The sequence below is a fragment of the Ammospiza nelsoni genome, chromosome 20 (genome assembly GCF_027579445.1).
Source record: "Ammospiza nelsoni isolate bAmmNel1 chromosome 20, bAmmNel1.pri, whole genome shotgun sequence".
Taxonomy (NCBI): Eukaryota; Metazoa; Chordata; class Aves; order Passeriformes; family Passerellidae; genus Ammospiza; species Ammospiza nelsoni.
Genome location: NC_080652.1, coordinates 2,374,545 through 2,387,777, shown reverse-complemented (window position 1 = coordinate 2,387,777; position 13,233 = coordinate 2,374,545). Strand labels below are relative to the sequence as shown.

The 13,233-nt window shown below is 48.9% G+C and overlaps 1 protein-coding gene across 3 annotated transcripts in view; it reads right to left on the bottom strand.

The window, feature by feature from the left end:
• LOC132082312 (discoidin domain-containing receptor 2-like) overlaps positions 1-13,233 on the bottom strand; it is a 64,313-nt gene that overhangs the window by 3,762 nt on the left and 47,318 nt on the right. For all 3 annotated transcript variants that reach the window (XM_059486537.1, XM_059486535.1, XM_059486536.1), the window contains exons 9-15: positions 12,736-12,828; positions 12,122-12,279; positions 11,688-11,883; positions 9,458-9,702; positions 6,583-6,704; positions 6,043-6,240; positions 2,788-3,022 (exon numbers count right to left, since the gene is read on the bottom strand). In XM_059486537.1, coding sequence (XP_059342520.1) covers positions 2,788-3,022; positions 6,043-6,240; positions 6,583-6,704; positions 9,458-9,702; positions 11,688-11,883; positions 12,122-12,279; positions 12,736-12,828 — 1,247 coding nt within the window. The remainder of the gene's footprint in view (positions 1-2,787; positions 3,023-6,042; positions 6,241-6,582; positions 6,705-9,457; positions 9,703-11,687; positions 11,884-12,121; positions 12,280-12,735; positions 12,829-13,233) is intronic.

Sequence of the window (13,233 nt, the reverse complement as noted above, 5' to 3'; positions counted from 1 at the left end):
TGGTTCTGTCAGTGCTGCCCTGTGGAAGAGACCAAACCCACCTGGCTCCAACATCCCTGCAGGAAGGTGTAGAGAGCAATAAGATCACCTCTAAACCTCCTCTTGTCCAGGCTAAACAGCCCCACTCCTTCAAATGTTCCTCACAGGGCTTGTGTTCCCAGCCCCTCACCAGCCTTGTGTTTGAGCATCTCAACGTCCTTCCCAAACTGAGGGCCCAGAGCTGGACACAGCACTCAGGGTTTGGCCTCACCAGCACTGAGTACAGGAGCAGGATGACCTCCCTGCTCCTGCTGGCCAGAGAGGATCTGCTCAGCCCAGCAAAACCCATTTTATAAAACCCTCCCAGCCTGCACTCACTGCAGCCCAATACCTGGGGGGATGCTCCAAGCAGAGCCAGCACAGCAGCTGAGCTGCCCCAGCCACACCACAGGGATAACAGGGCTGTTTGTAGGGCAGCAGCAGCACCTGGGGGCCCCACAAGCCCCAAGCAGGTGCAGCTTTCACAGGGGCAAAGCTCTGCAACAGGGAACAGTCCCAGAGAAGGACAGGGACTCCTGTCCCCCCTGAGATAATCTGTTTGCAGCAGGATAAAATAACCTGAGGGAGGGGGATAGTCACTGCTACCTCCACCCAAAACAGCAGAGCTCACAGAAAAGCCTTTGAAAGGGAAGCAAAGCCCTCAGGGTGAAAGCAGAGTCAGAGCAGACTCCAGACTCTTAGAGAAAGGCCCAAGATAATTTTAATTTTTGCACATGTAAGAAGCCAGTGACAATATTCTTGCTGTCCCTGTTTTCTGTCTCCAAAAAATGTGCCCAAACTGGCTGTGTTTGGAACAATGTGTTTCTGGAGAAGTAAAAAGAAGATTGCTCAGAAAATAACACAAAACACTTGAGGGGCTGGAGGGCCTGTTTGGGCAGAAAACATCCCAGCCCCACTTCAGCCTGGCTTATCTGGCAGCCCCTGCAGTCTGCTGAGTTTGGAGGATGTTCACACGGGGAGGATGGCAGTGATTTAAGCTTTAGATGCAGGAAAAGAGGGTGGATTTCAGAGAGCTTGGCCTGGCAGCCTGTACAGCAGAGGTAACTGCAATTTTTCTGGGTAGTTGTTGTAAGAAAGTAACTCAGCAACTACTACAAGGAAAAAAAGTTTAATATTCTCCAGACTGAATGTGTTTGGGATGTGGAACAATCTCCTGAGGGGAGACAGCAGGACCCTTAGATGTGAAAAAAAACCAAAAATAACCCCCATATCCTCAAACCAGACACTTGAAACCCAGGACGTTTTGTCCTTGCCCCTCTCAGCTTCCCAGCTGAGGGGATAAGCAGAGCAAGGCAATTTCCTCAAAATTCCAGCAGTAATGCCAGGCACTCATGCCCAGATGAAGCCTGAGGGATGTGATGCCATCCAGAGGGAGCAGTGACCCACAGGAGCCTCAGGAGGTTCCAGCAGTGCTGGAGCTGCCCCTGGATCAGGAGAACCCCCAGGACCAACCCAGGCTGGGCTGAGCAGCTGGAGCAGCCCTGAGAGGGAGCTGGGGGTGCTGGGGGTGAGAGCTGGAGCTGCCCCAGCCCTGAGCCCCCCTGAGCCCTGGGCTGAGCCCAGCGTGGGCAGCAGGGCAGGGGGATTGTGCCCCTGTGCCTGTGCCCAGGTGAGACCCCACCTGCAGAGCTGCCCCAGCCCTGGCCCAGCACAGGGAGGAGCTGGAGCTGCTGCAGAGATCCAGAGGAGGCTCCAGGGGGATCAGAGGATGGAGCAGCTCTGCTGGGAGGAGAGGCTGGGACAGCTGGGATTGTGCACCTGGAGAGGAGAAGCTTTGGGGGGGCCTCAGGGTGGCCTTGCAGGGCCTGGAGGGGCTCCAGGAGAGCTGGAGAGGGACTGGGGACAGGGGATGGAGGGACAGGACACAGGGAATGGCTCCCACTGCCAGAGGGCAGGGATGGATGGGATATTGGGAATTGGGAATTGTTCCCTGTGAGGGTGGGCAGGCCCTGGCACAGGGTGCCCAGAGCAGCTGTGGCTGCCCCTGGATCCCTGGCAGTGCCCAAGGCCAGGCTGGGCAGGGCTGGGAGCACCTGGGACAGTGGGAGGTGTCCCTGCCATGGCAGGGGTGGCACTGGGTGGGCTTTAAGCTCCTTCCAGCCCAAACCATTCCATGACATTCTGTATTGCCAAGGGCAGGCTCCTTTCCCAGGATCTGAGTTATGTCCAACACAACCCCATGGATTTCTCACAATGTGCAGCACAGATACTGATGTTCCCAGATATTGGTGATTGCCTGGCATGGCTGTGTCAGGGAAGGGAAAGGGAAAGGGAAAGGGAAAGGGAAAGGGAAAGGGAAAGGGAAAGGGAAAGGGAAAGGGAAAGGGAAAGGGAAAGGGAAAGGGAAAGGGAAAGGGAAAGGGAAAGGGAAAGGGAAAGGAAGGGAAGGGAAAGGGGGGGAAGGGGTGGAAGGGGGGGAAGGGGGCAAAAGTGGGAAAAAAGAGGGAAAAAAGGGAAAAAGGGGGGAAAAGGGGGGGAAAAGTGGGAAAAGGGGGAAAAGGGAGGAAAAAGGGGGAAAAACGGGGGGGAGGGAGAAAAGGGGGGAAAGGGGGGGGAAGAGGAGGAAAAAAGGAGGAATAAGGGGGAAAAAAGGGGAAACGGGAGAAAAGGGGGAAAAAAGAGGAGAAAAGGGAGGAAAAGGGGGGGAAATGGGGGAGAAATGGGGGAAAAGGGGGGAAAAGGGAGGGGAAAGGGGGAAAAAGGAGGGGAAAAAAGGGGAAAGGAAAATAAGCTCTGTGCAGTGCCTACCAGCAGGATGCTCTCCCAGGCCATCCAACGGATGGGCAGCACAGCCCTGCCCTGGATCCTGTAGTAATCCCCACTGTAGAGGTTCCTGCTCATGCCAAAGTCTGCAATCTTGATGGTGTGGTTGTTGCCCACCAGGCAGTTGCGGGTGGCCAGGTCCCTGTGCACGAAGTTCAGCGATGCCAGGTACTTCATGCCCGAGGCAATCTGGGTGGCCATGTACAGCAGGTTGGAGTGGCTGCAGCAAAGGGAAACACAACCAAGAAAAATCACTGCAGTCCCCCCACACTCAGGATTTCACTGTATTTGATGTGTTGGTGACCTGTTGTTTTATTTTCTGCCATAACAGTGGAACCAAACTGTCTCATCCCTGAGTAAGCAGGAACAGACAGGCTCTCCATGAAATTCAGGCCTTCACAACCTGACATCCTTCAGATTTTGGTTTTTTTTCAATATCAAACATTAATCTCAAGATTTTCAAAGAGTTTGTGCATCAAAGCACCAATTTTTTGCAGAGAGACATGAAAAATTGAGCTCAGAATCTCATATCTTAAAAACCACTTAGCCTGGTATTTCAAACAACACCACTCTTGAATGCTTATATTAACATAAGTGTGTCACTTCACATTAAAGAGAGTTGACTTGGTTTTAAATATGCTAAACATTACTGAAAATAGAAACAGATGCATTTTTATTCTAATTTAATTTTAATTCCTCCACTAGCTAAATGAAGATAGGATTAATAAAGCTGCAGGACACACAGACAGAGTTTGGACCATTCTTCCCGCACTATTGCTCTGTGCTGCTGAGCCTGTTTCCCACTGCTGATGCTCAAATGCTTCACACAACCAAGAACATACCTGATAACTGCTCACAGTTTGTGTTTTTTCACTAAAGGTCAGAAAAAGAGATCTTTGCCACCAGAACACAAAGAAGAAGGAGACTGTCACAGAACCATGGAATGGTTTGAGTTGGAAGGGACTTTAAAGATCATTCTGTTCCACCCCCTCCCATGGACAGGGACACCTTCCACTATCCCAGGTTACTCCAAGACCTTCCCAGCCTGGCTTTGGACACTTCCAGGGTTGGGACAGCCACAGCTTCTCTGGGCACCCTGTGCCAGGGCCTCACCATCCTCTGAGCAAAGACTTTCCTCCTAAAATCTAATCCAACCCTGTCCTCTGGCAGTGTAAACTCATTCTCCCTACCCTGTCACTATCTGTCTGTATAAAAAGTCATTTTTCCTACTTTTTATAGGCTGCAGAGCAGTAACTCTCCCACTCCCTTGATAACCTGGTTACTGCCCTGTGCCACAGCAATGGCACAGCCTCCAAGGCCTCAGGTTTTCCCTTCCCTTTCTGTGGTTCCCTCCCTCCCTGGGGCTGCTCTCCCCATCCTCCCTGTCCCACCTGAGCCCTGGCAGGGTCCCATCAGCAGCTTCCTCCTGGCTCCTGCAGTTCCCAAAGCTCCACACAGGCAGCTCCATGAGCAGAGAGCCAGGAGGGGATGGGGCTGGATGGGACAAACCCCTCAGCAGTATCATGGTGGCAGAGGGGCAGAGCTGCCTTTGCAAGAGCAGCAAAGCTGATGGAGAAGAACCTGGGGGGGGCTCAGCCTGGAGCAAAGGAGGCTCAGGGGGCCCTTGTGGCTCTGCACAGTTCCTGACAGGAGGGGACAGCCAGGGGGGTCAGGCTGTGCTCCAGGGAACAGGGACAGGAGGAGAGGAACGGCTTAGGCTGGGCCAGAGGAGGTTTGGGTTGGATACTGGGGAAAATTTCTTCACCCAAATGTTGTCAGGTCTTAGCACAGACTGCCCAGGCAGTGCTGGACTCACCATTCACCATTTAGAAGCCATGTAGATGTGGCACTTTTGGGACATGGTGGCCTTGGCAGTGCTGGGAGAACATCAATGATCTTAGAGTGTATCTCATGATCTTAGAACATCAATGATCTTTCCAGCCTAAATGATTCTGTGCCCTGACAGCCAGGGACAGCAGGGAGATGCATTTCAAACACCAGAGAGCCATGAGGACTAGAGAATGTGTGATCCCTGTGCATGACAGGGCTGCTCCCACCTCTGATGCACCAAAGCCTGGGTCTGCAGCTGGCTGGGGTGGCTGCACCTTGTCACATCCATGAGATGCCCCCAGGCACCAGCAGAGCCAAGCTCAGAAAGGGGCAGGGGCATTACTGTCACTGCCAGGACACAACCCCTTCAGAGCTGCCTCTGTGACACTGGCAGGGACAAAAGGAGAGGCTGAAGGATCAGTGGGAGATAATGAAAAACTCGAGGTAGAGCCAGGTAATGGCAAGCAGGGAAGAGCAATGTGACAGTGCTGAAGTTAAATGAGAAGCAAAGAGGAGATAAAGAACATTTTGAGGCTTTGACCAGGAAAAAAAGCCACAAGTGTAAAGGTGAATGAGGTTTCAGATGGGCAGAAGGGGCAGGAAACTGGAGAGAGCTGGAATCTATTTCTTCTCAGACACAAATCCTCTCTCCTCCTACAGCTCCTGCATGTCCTGCCTGCAGGACACCAGGTTAACACTCCTGACAGGACCACTGACAGGTCCTGGCAGCAAGGCTGTTGCTGTCTGGCCAGGGTAAAACCCAGCCCGTGAGAGCTGGCTCTGCCTGCCTTGTGCCTGAACCTCCTTTGGGGAGGAGCACACCAAGGCTCAGCAATGCTGCAGCTCCTGCTCAGTGCAGGGCTCCTCATCAAGCAGAATATATCAGTCTGCATGAGTCTCCTCTGGGGAAAGCACTTCTGCAACAGCAGAGATGCTTTTATGGCAGGTTTAAGCCTTCCATTGAGGAGGGAGACAAGTGCCACTGCTGACAAAAAGTGATTTTCTTTGCCAAATATTCTCCTTCTGTTGGCTGGTGAAATCTTCTCCTTACTGAAGCTCCACACTCAGCTCTTTTCATGCAATATTTTTTGGACACCAGAAAATATATGAACCTTCTTCAAAGCCTAAGAAAAATTCTTGATTTTCATCCTAAAATTCTTGTTGTAATGCAACTGATTTTCATATCAATGAAATATCCACTAACATAGAAATGGTCACCTCAATAAATACATCTAAGATGGTCTCTGTGACCAGAACAGCTCTGTCAGGGGCACTTCAGGGGAACACAGACCTCCAGAGGCCTCAGGAACAACCCCACACCATGGCAAGGGCCAGGCTGCAGGAGGGTCCCTCTGGCAAGGCACAGCAGATAAAACTGATTCATCCAACAAGCCAAGCAGCTTCTCTTACGTGACACAGGGGATGTTGTTGGAAATGGCAAACTTGCTGTAGATCTCCCTGTGGGACAGGAACTGGTTGAGGTCCCCGTTCTCCATGTACTCTGTGATCATGCACAGCGGGTCCTCCCGCACGCACACGCCCAGCAGCCGGATGATGTTGGGGTTCTTCAGCCTGGACATGATCTTGATCTCCTTCAGGAAATCATTCCTTGTGAAACAGAAAACACCTCTGAATCACCTCAAAAACACTTGAAGCTGTTCCTTTTTCTGAGGACAGCACAAGGGCTGTGCTCTGAGTTCAGAGTAATTTACACTTTGCATGCACAAGTGTGAAACTGGTTCTGAGCTCCCCCAGCAAACAGAATTAATGCAGCATTTCAGGCTGACATTGCAGCTTCCCTTACCCCCACTCCCTTCTGTGTCCTGCTCCTTCCAGGAACACACAGAATACACACCCCAGACCCACAGCAGTCCCCAGGGCTGCCCTGTGCCTGGGGGCTGTTTGTTTGTTTGTTTCCTCCCCAGCTGTTGGCACTGCAGCTGCACTCACCTGGCTGTTTTGTTGACATCTGATCTCAGCATTTTCACTGCCACAAGAACAGGCTGGTGAGTGAATTCTGAGGATGAGACTCCCAGGAATTCCAGCAGGCCATCAGCTTCACAGAGGTGCACCTGCAGGGCAGAGGCAGCTGTAAGAGCACACACAGGCAGAAATGCAGAGGAAAACAACATCACAGCCAGGTCACTGCTGGCAGAATGAAGCAGGGGATGGTGACACAGCAGTGATCAGGAATGACCCAAGGGCTGGCCCTAGAACCTGACATAGCACAGCCCATGGCCTAGGAGCACACAGGGACCAAAGCCAGGTGAGTCCCCACACACTGAATTTACTGCACTGCTGCAGCAGCCTGGGCCAGCCCAGCTCACCCAGCACCCACTGGGGATGAGCCTGGATGTGTCTGCTCTGCACTAAAGCACCTCACACAACCCCAGAACCATCAAACCATGGCCTGGCTCAAGGGATTGCTCAGACTTCATTGAGGAGCATCCAAGAACTACAGCCAGTTATCCAAAATCCTCAAATTCCAGAGGGGGAAAAAAGGAGGAAAGTGCGTGCATATGTGTCCCTGATATGAGCACTTCATCTGTAGGTATACTCAAAGATAAATAGATAAATACTCTAATGACTACACACAATTCCAAATTTCTTCCAATAAATTAAGTAATATTATATCACTGCCAGGGTTGAACAAGAAGGGGTGACAAGACACTTTCTTAAGAAGTTACCAGAATGTGCATCCAAATGGAGAGCTGGGTGGGGAAAGCAGACAGACCTGAGGGTGTGGATAGGAAAAAGGACTGGATGTGTCAGTCAGAGACTTGCAGCAGTGAGGGAATGTAATGGGAGCATGATGAATTTTGTATGAAGAGAGCAGCAAGAACTGATGTCACAAGCATGGTGAGGGGGAAAATGAGACAGCAGAGAAAATGGGACAAACCTGCAGAACAGGAATGAGGGTACAAAGATGCTGCTGCAGTCCCACAGAGAATGAATCTGCTGTGGGAAAGCACAACCACGAGAGCTGGGACAGGTCAGAGCCACAGGACTAAGCACAGGTAATTCCAAGGTGATGTGTCACCAGGGAGGGGTGCTGCTGCTTCCTTGGGAGCAGGGAAAACAAAAGACTGAGAGGAAGGAAAAGTGGAGACTGAAAGAAGCAGTGAGCCCTGTTTTAGGAGCACACAGAGCCAGAGCAGCAGAGCAGAGCAAGTGATGGCCAGTTTGGGAAAGACTACGGAGAAGGAGAGACAGGAAAATGTGGTGCAGCACATTTGCAAAAGAGCCTGTGATACATGGAAAGGAAAAGGCTCTGAATCCATCCTCAAGGAAAATGGAGATGGGAGAGCCATGTCCAGTCACTACAGAGGAGGAGTTATCAGTTATTAGAAGAACAGCATGAGTGGGAAGGAGAAACCAGAAACAAACCAATGAAAAATCCTCTCTGTCCCACTTTTGGAGCACAGAGCAGGCAACAACAGAAAAGGCTGCACTGACAGCCAGGTGAGGAGGATGAAGATGTCAGCACCTCCCCAGAAAACAGTGAGGCAGGAAGAAGTGAGGGGACAGGAAAGTGGCTGGGGTGTCAAAATGGAGGAACCACAAAGATGGGCACATCACAGAGCAGGAGGCAGTCAGAGAAGGGCTGTGCTTGCCAAAATGTAACAGAGAAGCAGAATCTAGAATGTGAGTGAACAAAAGCTGGGAAGAAAAAAGACAGTGGAAAAGTGAGAGCAGGAGAGGGAAAGACCTGCTCAGGATGGAGCTACAGATGGTGTGAAAATGAAGCAGAGAGAGAAGAAAAAGCAAGGTGAAAATGTTAACAGCTTGAAAGGAGCTCAAGGAGCCACGGGAAAGTTTGGCAGATGACAGATGTGTGCATCATCCTGCCTGAGGCTGCTGACAAACTGGGCTTGACAAGCAGCAATGCCAGAAAATATGAGGGTGCCACAGTGCTTGGGAAATGTCTGTCTCTGCTTGGGTCAGTGTGCAGAGCACCCCAGAACCTCCATCTGACTGGGAGAGCTGTTCTAGCAGCCAGGATCAGGGTTAGCTGGACTGTGGAGAGTTTCCAAACCCACATGTCTAAAGGTGGGTGGCAACCATCAGATGTCCATAAAAGATGTGAAAGTGTGAATTCCCAACCCTAGGTGGGAATTTACAGAGATATAGATAGAAAACAGAAAAAGTTTGCAAGTTCCTCTATTGATGAAGACCCCAGTGGTACCAAGCAGAGCCTCACAGCTGCTCAGTGGCTTGGCCTGGGGGATATCAGCTTTCCCCAAGGGCAATTGTAATTTTAACTAAAAGGGCAAACACACATTTTAATTTTAACTAAAACACTGGAATGCAAAACCCTGGGTCCCACAGAAGACTCATCTGTGCCAGGCACCTCCTACCTGCTGGAGGGTGAGCAGCAGAGTGGCTGTGTGTAGGGGGATAGAATATAAGGAAATAAAGATAGCGCAGAAAGTAATCTCACCCCTAAGGAGTTGCAGCTGGGCCAATTATCAAAAATTAGGAATAGGCCTGACTTTAACAGAGAAGAGTGTTCTCTGTGTAACCAATGAGAAGAGTGCTATAAAAGAGTGGGGTGGCTGGGTGAGAAGGGGGCTGGAGTCAGCTGGCTGCTTTGTCAAGAAGAGTCAGTGCTCTGAGGAGATTCCCATGAGAAACACCAAGAAGGTATGAAACTTTTGCAATAAGGAGACAACAGTATAGAACCCCTACAATAAGACAACAACAGGCAAACACACATGTTAATTTTAACTAAACACTGGACTGCAGAACCCTCAGTCCCGCTGAGCAACACCTCTGTGCCAGGCACCTCCTCCCTGCAGGAGAACCAGCAGCAGAGTGGCTGTACCTCTCCAAACTGTCCTTCCCCCAGCTTCTCCTTGAGGCGCAGCTGCTGCCGGGGGAACTCCCCCACAGAGATGTCCTTCTTGGTCAGGGAGTCCACGGTGAGGGCGGGCACCGCGTACATGTTGTTGCCAGTGACGCCCTGCAGGTGCACGATGTCGGTCTCGGCATAGTGGGGCACGTTGTTCTGGAAGCCTTGGTGAGGGGTGGACTTGGTCAGGTCGGGCTCAGCGTAGTCCCCGCTGCACACTGAGGGGAGCAGAGTCAGGAGAGTCACAATTCCCTCCCTCAGAACCAGTGTGGCCCAGCTCCCACTCCTCCCAACCCCACAGCTCGGAGAATTTGCTGCCTTGTGCTGAGGGACACCTACACGGGACATGTGGGAAATAAATTTGTGGAGAATTCTCAAAGCCTCATATATATATATATATATATATATATATATATACACACATATATATACACACATATACACACACACACACACACACACATATATATACACACACATATATACACACACATATATACACAAACACATATATATACATATATAGTATGCATAGTATCTCACATACTATGCATCTGTATGCAAACTTTGAAATAAAAAAATACTAATTAAAAATACCATAAAATAAAACAGTTATTATTAAAAGAGAAATAGAACTAGAAATGAGTTTCAGAATATAGAAATAAATATATAATAAAAAAATAAAAATATAATAAAGAAATATAATATAGAAAAATAAAATAAATATAATAAAATAATAAATAAAGAAATATATAACAAAGAAATAAAAAAAAGAAATATAATAAAGAAATATAATATAGAAAAAGAAATATAATAAAGAAAAAGAAAAGAAATATAATAAAGAAATAAAAATAATAAAGAAATATATAATAAAGAAATAAAAAAGAAATATAGTAAAGAAATATAATATAGAAAAATAAAAGAAATATAATAAAAATAATAAAGAAATATATAATAAAGAAATAAAACTAGTTACTTAAAAAACATTAAAAAATACATTGTACTAAGACCCACCAAGAGTTATTTTACATTATTAGCTTTAAAGCATTCACAACAAAGTATAGCAAAAGCTAATAAACAAAAAACTCACTTCTAATGTATTGTAATTAGGAAATAGTTAACTTCTAATTATAATTATAACCTCTATATTGTCTCACCCTTCACATAAAACTAAAAATAAAATAAGAGTTTTTAAAACACCTCTCTAGGTCCCATCTCTAGGTCAAAAAAGGCCTTAATCCAACAGGGACACACTGCTCTCTTTTACCCAGAACAATACCTGTGAGCTGCCAGCAAATTCCTGCTCATCACAGCCTGTTGTAGCCAGCCATGGGAGCTACAGGTCCTGCCCAGACAGGGAGGCAAGTCTGAAGTGATTTTCTGTTTCTGATTTATCCTGAGTACAATCAGTTCCCATTACCTGGTGCAGGGATGTTGTTTGCAATGTCAAACTTGCTCTGGGTTCCCTCCTGCAACAAGAACTGATGGAGGTTTCCATTTCCCATGTCCCTGGTAGCAAACTGCCCTCCCTCTTACAGCTTATTCACACAAATATGGGGCAATGCTTTAGAATTAACTCCCTGCAGGGTTAATATTACACACAACATTTGTTCTGTTTCAAATTCACACCCTGGCTCAATCCAATCAGCCTCCCTGGGTAGAATAATGCTGGATCTTAGCAACTTGTCAGTGTGAGGAATGCAGCACTGCCCTTCCATTCACTGAGTACCAAACACTGTTGGAAACATTCCTTTCTGTGGGGGTCCAAAAGCTCCCCAAGGGCTGGAAGCCAGGACACCACAGACAATTCCCTGCCCTATTTCCTTCTGGTGTTTCTGCAGGAATTTCAGAGCCCTGGTTGCAGGAAAAGGGGTTAAAGGTCTTCTCCCAAGAGTGCTGTAGGCAGCATCTCCACAAATGTGTGATTGCTCTGACTGCCCAAACCAGCTGCTCAAAGATGACCTGGGTAATAAATAAACAGTTTTCAAATAAAACAATAAAAGGCCAGACTCTCTAGTGGGACTGCTGCTCCAGCTGTCACAGCTCCATGCCAAGAAGTGCCAGTGTTCCACAACCCTGCCTGAGCTCCCTGGGTTATTGCATTGCACAGGAGCCAAATGGACACTGACAAGTGGCACATTTTACAATCTGACAGAAATAATAAAAGAAGAAACATGCAACTTTCAGAGACTGATGATGTTACCTGAATCCTCTGCACTTTGGGAGAGCTCTGGAAGCTTCTGGAGCAGTGTAGCTGGCTGGTGGTACTCCAAATCCAGAGGGAAAGCACGTTCATAGGTGGGGTTTGACTGGTGGATCTGGGTCTGGTTGTTGGCAATGGTGTAGCTGTAGAAGGAGAGGCGAACGGTGGCATCCTCCTCCAGGATTCGGCGTGGGGCCTGCAGAGGAGAGGGGAAAACCAAACCAAAACACTGAGGCAATGCTCAGCTGTTAAGTAATGCCTTGGCTGCAACCACAGCAACTTCCAGTAATATCTTGGACAGGGCTGGCATCCTCCCCTGCTGTGACAGCAGCTTTAGCCACTCCATGGAGCTGTGCTTTTCACATTGTTCTGAGCTCATTAGGGTTAATGATTAGTTCTGAGCTTGTGTCTACAAAATAGCCCCATTGTCTTACCTTTTCCAACCTTTTCTGAACATATTGCTTCCAAAGAATGATGATTATAATCATCAGGAGCAGCAGAATAATAGCCACAAGGCAGCCCACCAGGATGGAGGTGTTGGAGTCATCTGCCTTCTCCCCTATCCAGGTGCTGGTTACAGAAGATGTGGTTCCTGTAATCACAGAGAAAGAGAATCTGGGGTTAAAGCACCAGAGGTTTTCTGTGCCAGCCAACTCCCTACAGCCTGGTAGAGAAAAGATCTTGGGCAGCTCCCTGAACATTAACACCAGCTGCGTTCACATTTTGCTCTTAGCAGAAATTCTCATTTTGGAGGCTCAAAGAGCTAAGAACTGTGCAGAGAATTTCTAAAATCAAAGACTGCTGTGAGCAGAACATTCCTGCAGTGGATCCATCCTAGAGCAGACAGTGCTCAGAGTTTCACTGGCTCCACACAAGTCCCCAGCCCATGTTCTGGGGCAGCCCTGGCCAGCTGAGGCTCAGGGACTGTCACATGCTGCCCTGTGCACCAGGCACTGATCAGGCCATCCCCAGACCTCCAGGAATGGATGTTCCTGTGAAATTCCCCAACACCTGAGCCCTTGGCATGGCCAAGGGGCAAAGTCCTTACCCCAGGTGCCCTCAGTAGCGTTGTGCTCTGTTTCCAGGAGCTCCGTGGTGCTTGTGGCTGCTGTGACAAAACTGGGATTCACACTCTCCATGTCTGTGGAAGGAAGGGCAGAGTGTCAGCCCAACAAACCCTCTCTGCTCCTGCCAGCATTCCCTGCAATCCCAGCCCAGGATGGGGCTGCTGTTCAGGCAGCACATCAGGAACAGGAGGGGCTGCTGTCTGCAAGGTAATCAGCAAGCAGCACCCATGGAATTCCTCCCTCAGGAATGTCCTCTCACTACAGCTGATTAAAGACTTTGGAGTAGAAAGCTACAGCCACACCTTTCCCTGTCAGTCCTGGTGGTTGTACAACTGTGGGAACCCAGAAAATTCCTCTGGCTGCCCTGGAGGACTGGAGACCCTGTCAGGTCTTGGCACAGAGCCCAAGACCCCTGTGCCTTTGATTTAGCCCTTGGCAAAAACAATTACCAACCTTTATATGAAGGATTACAAGCCACG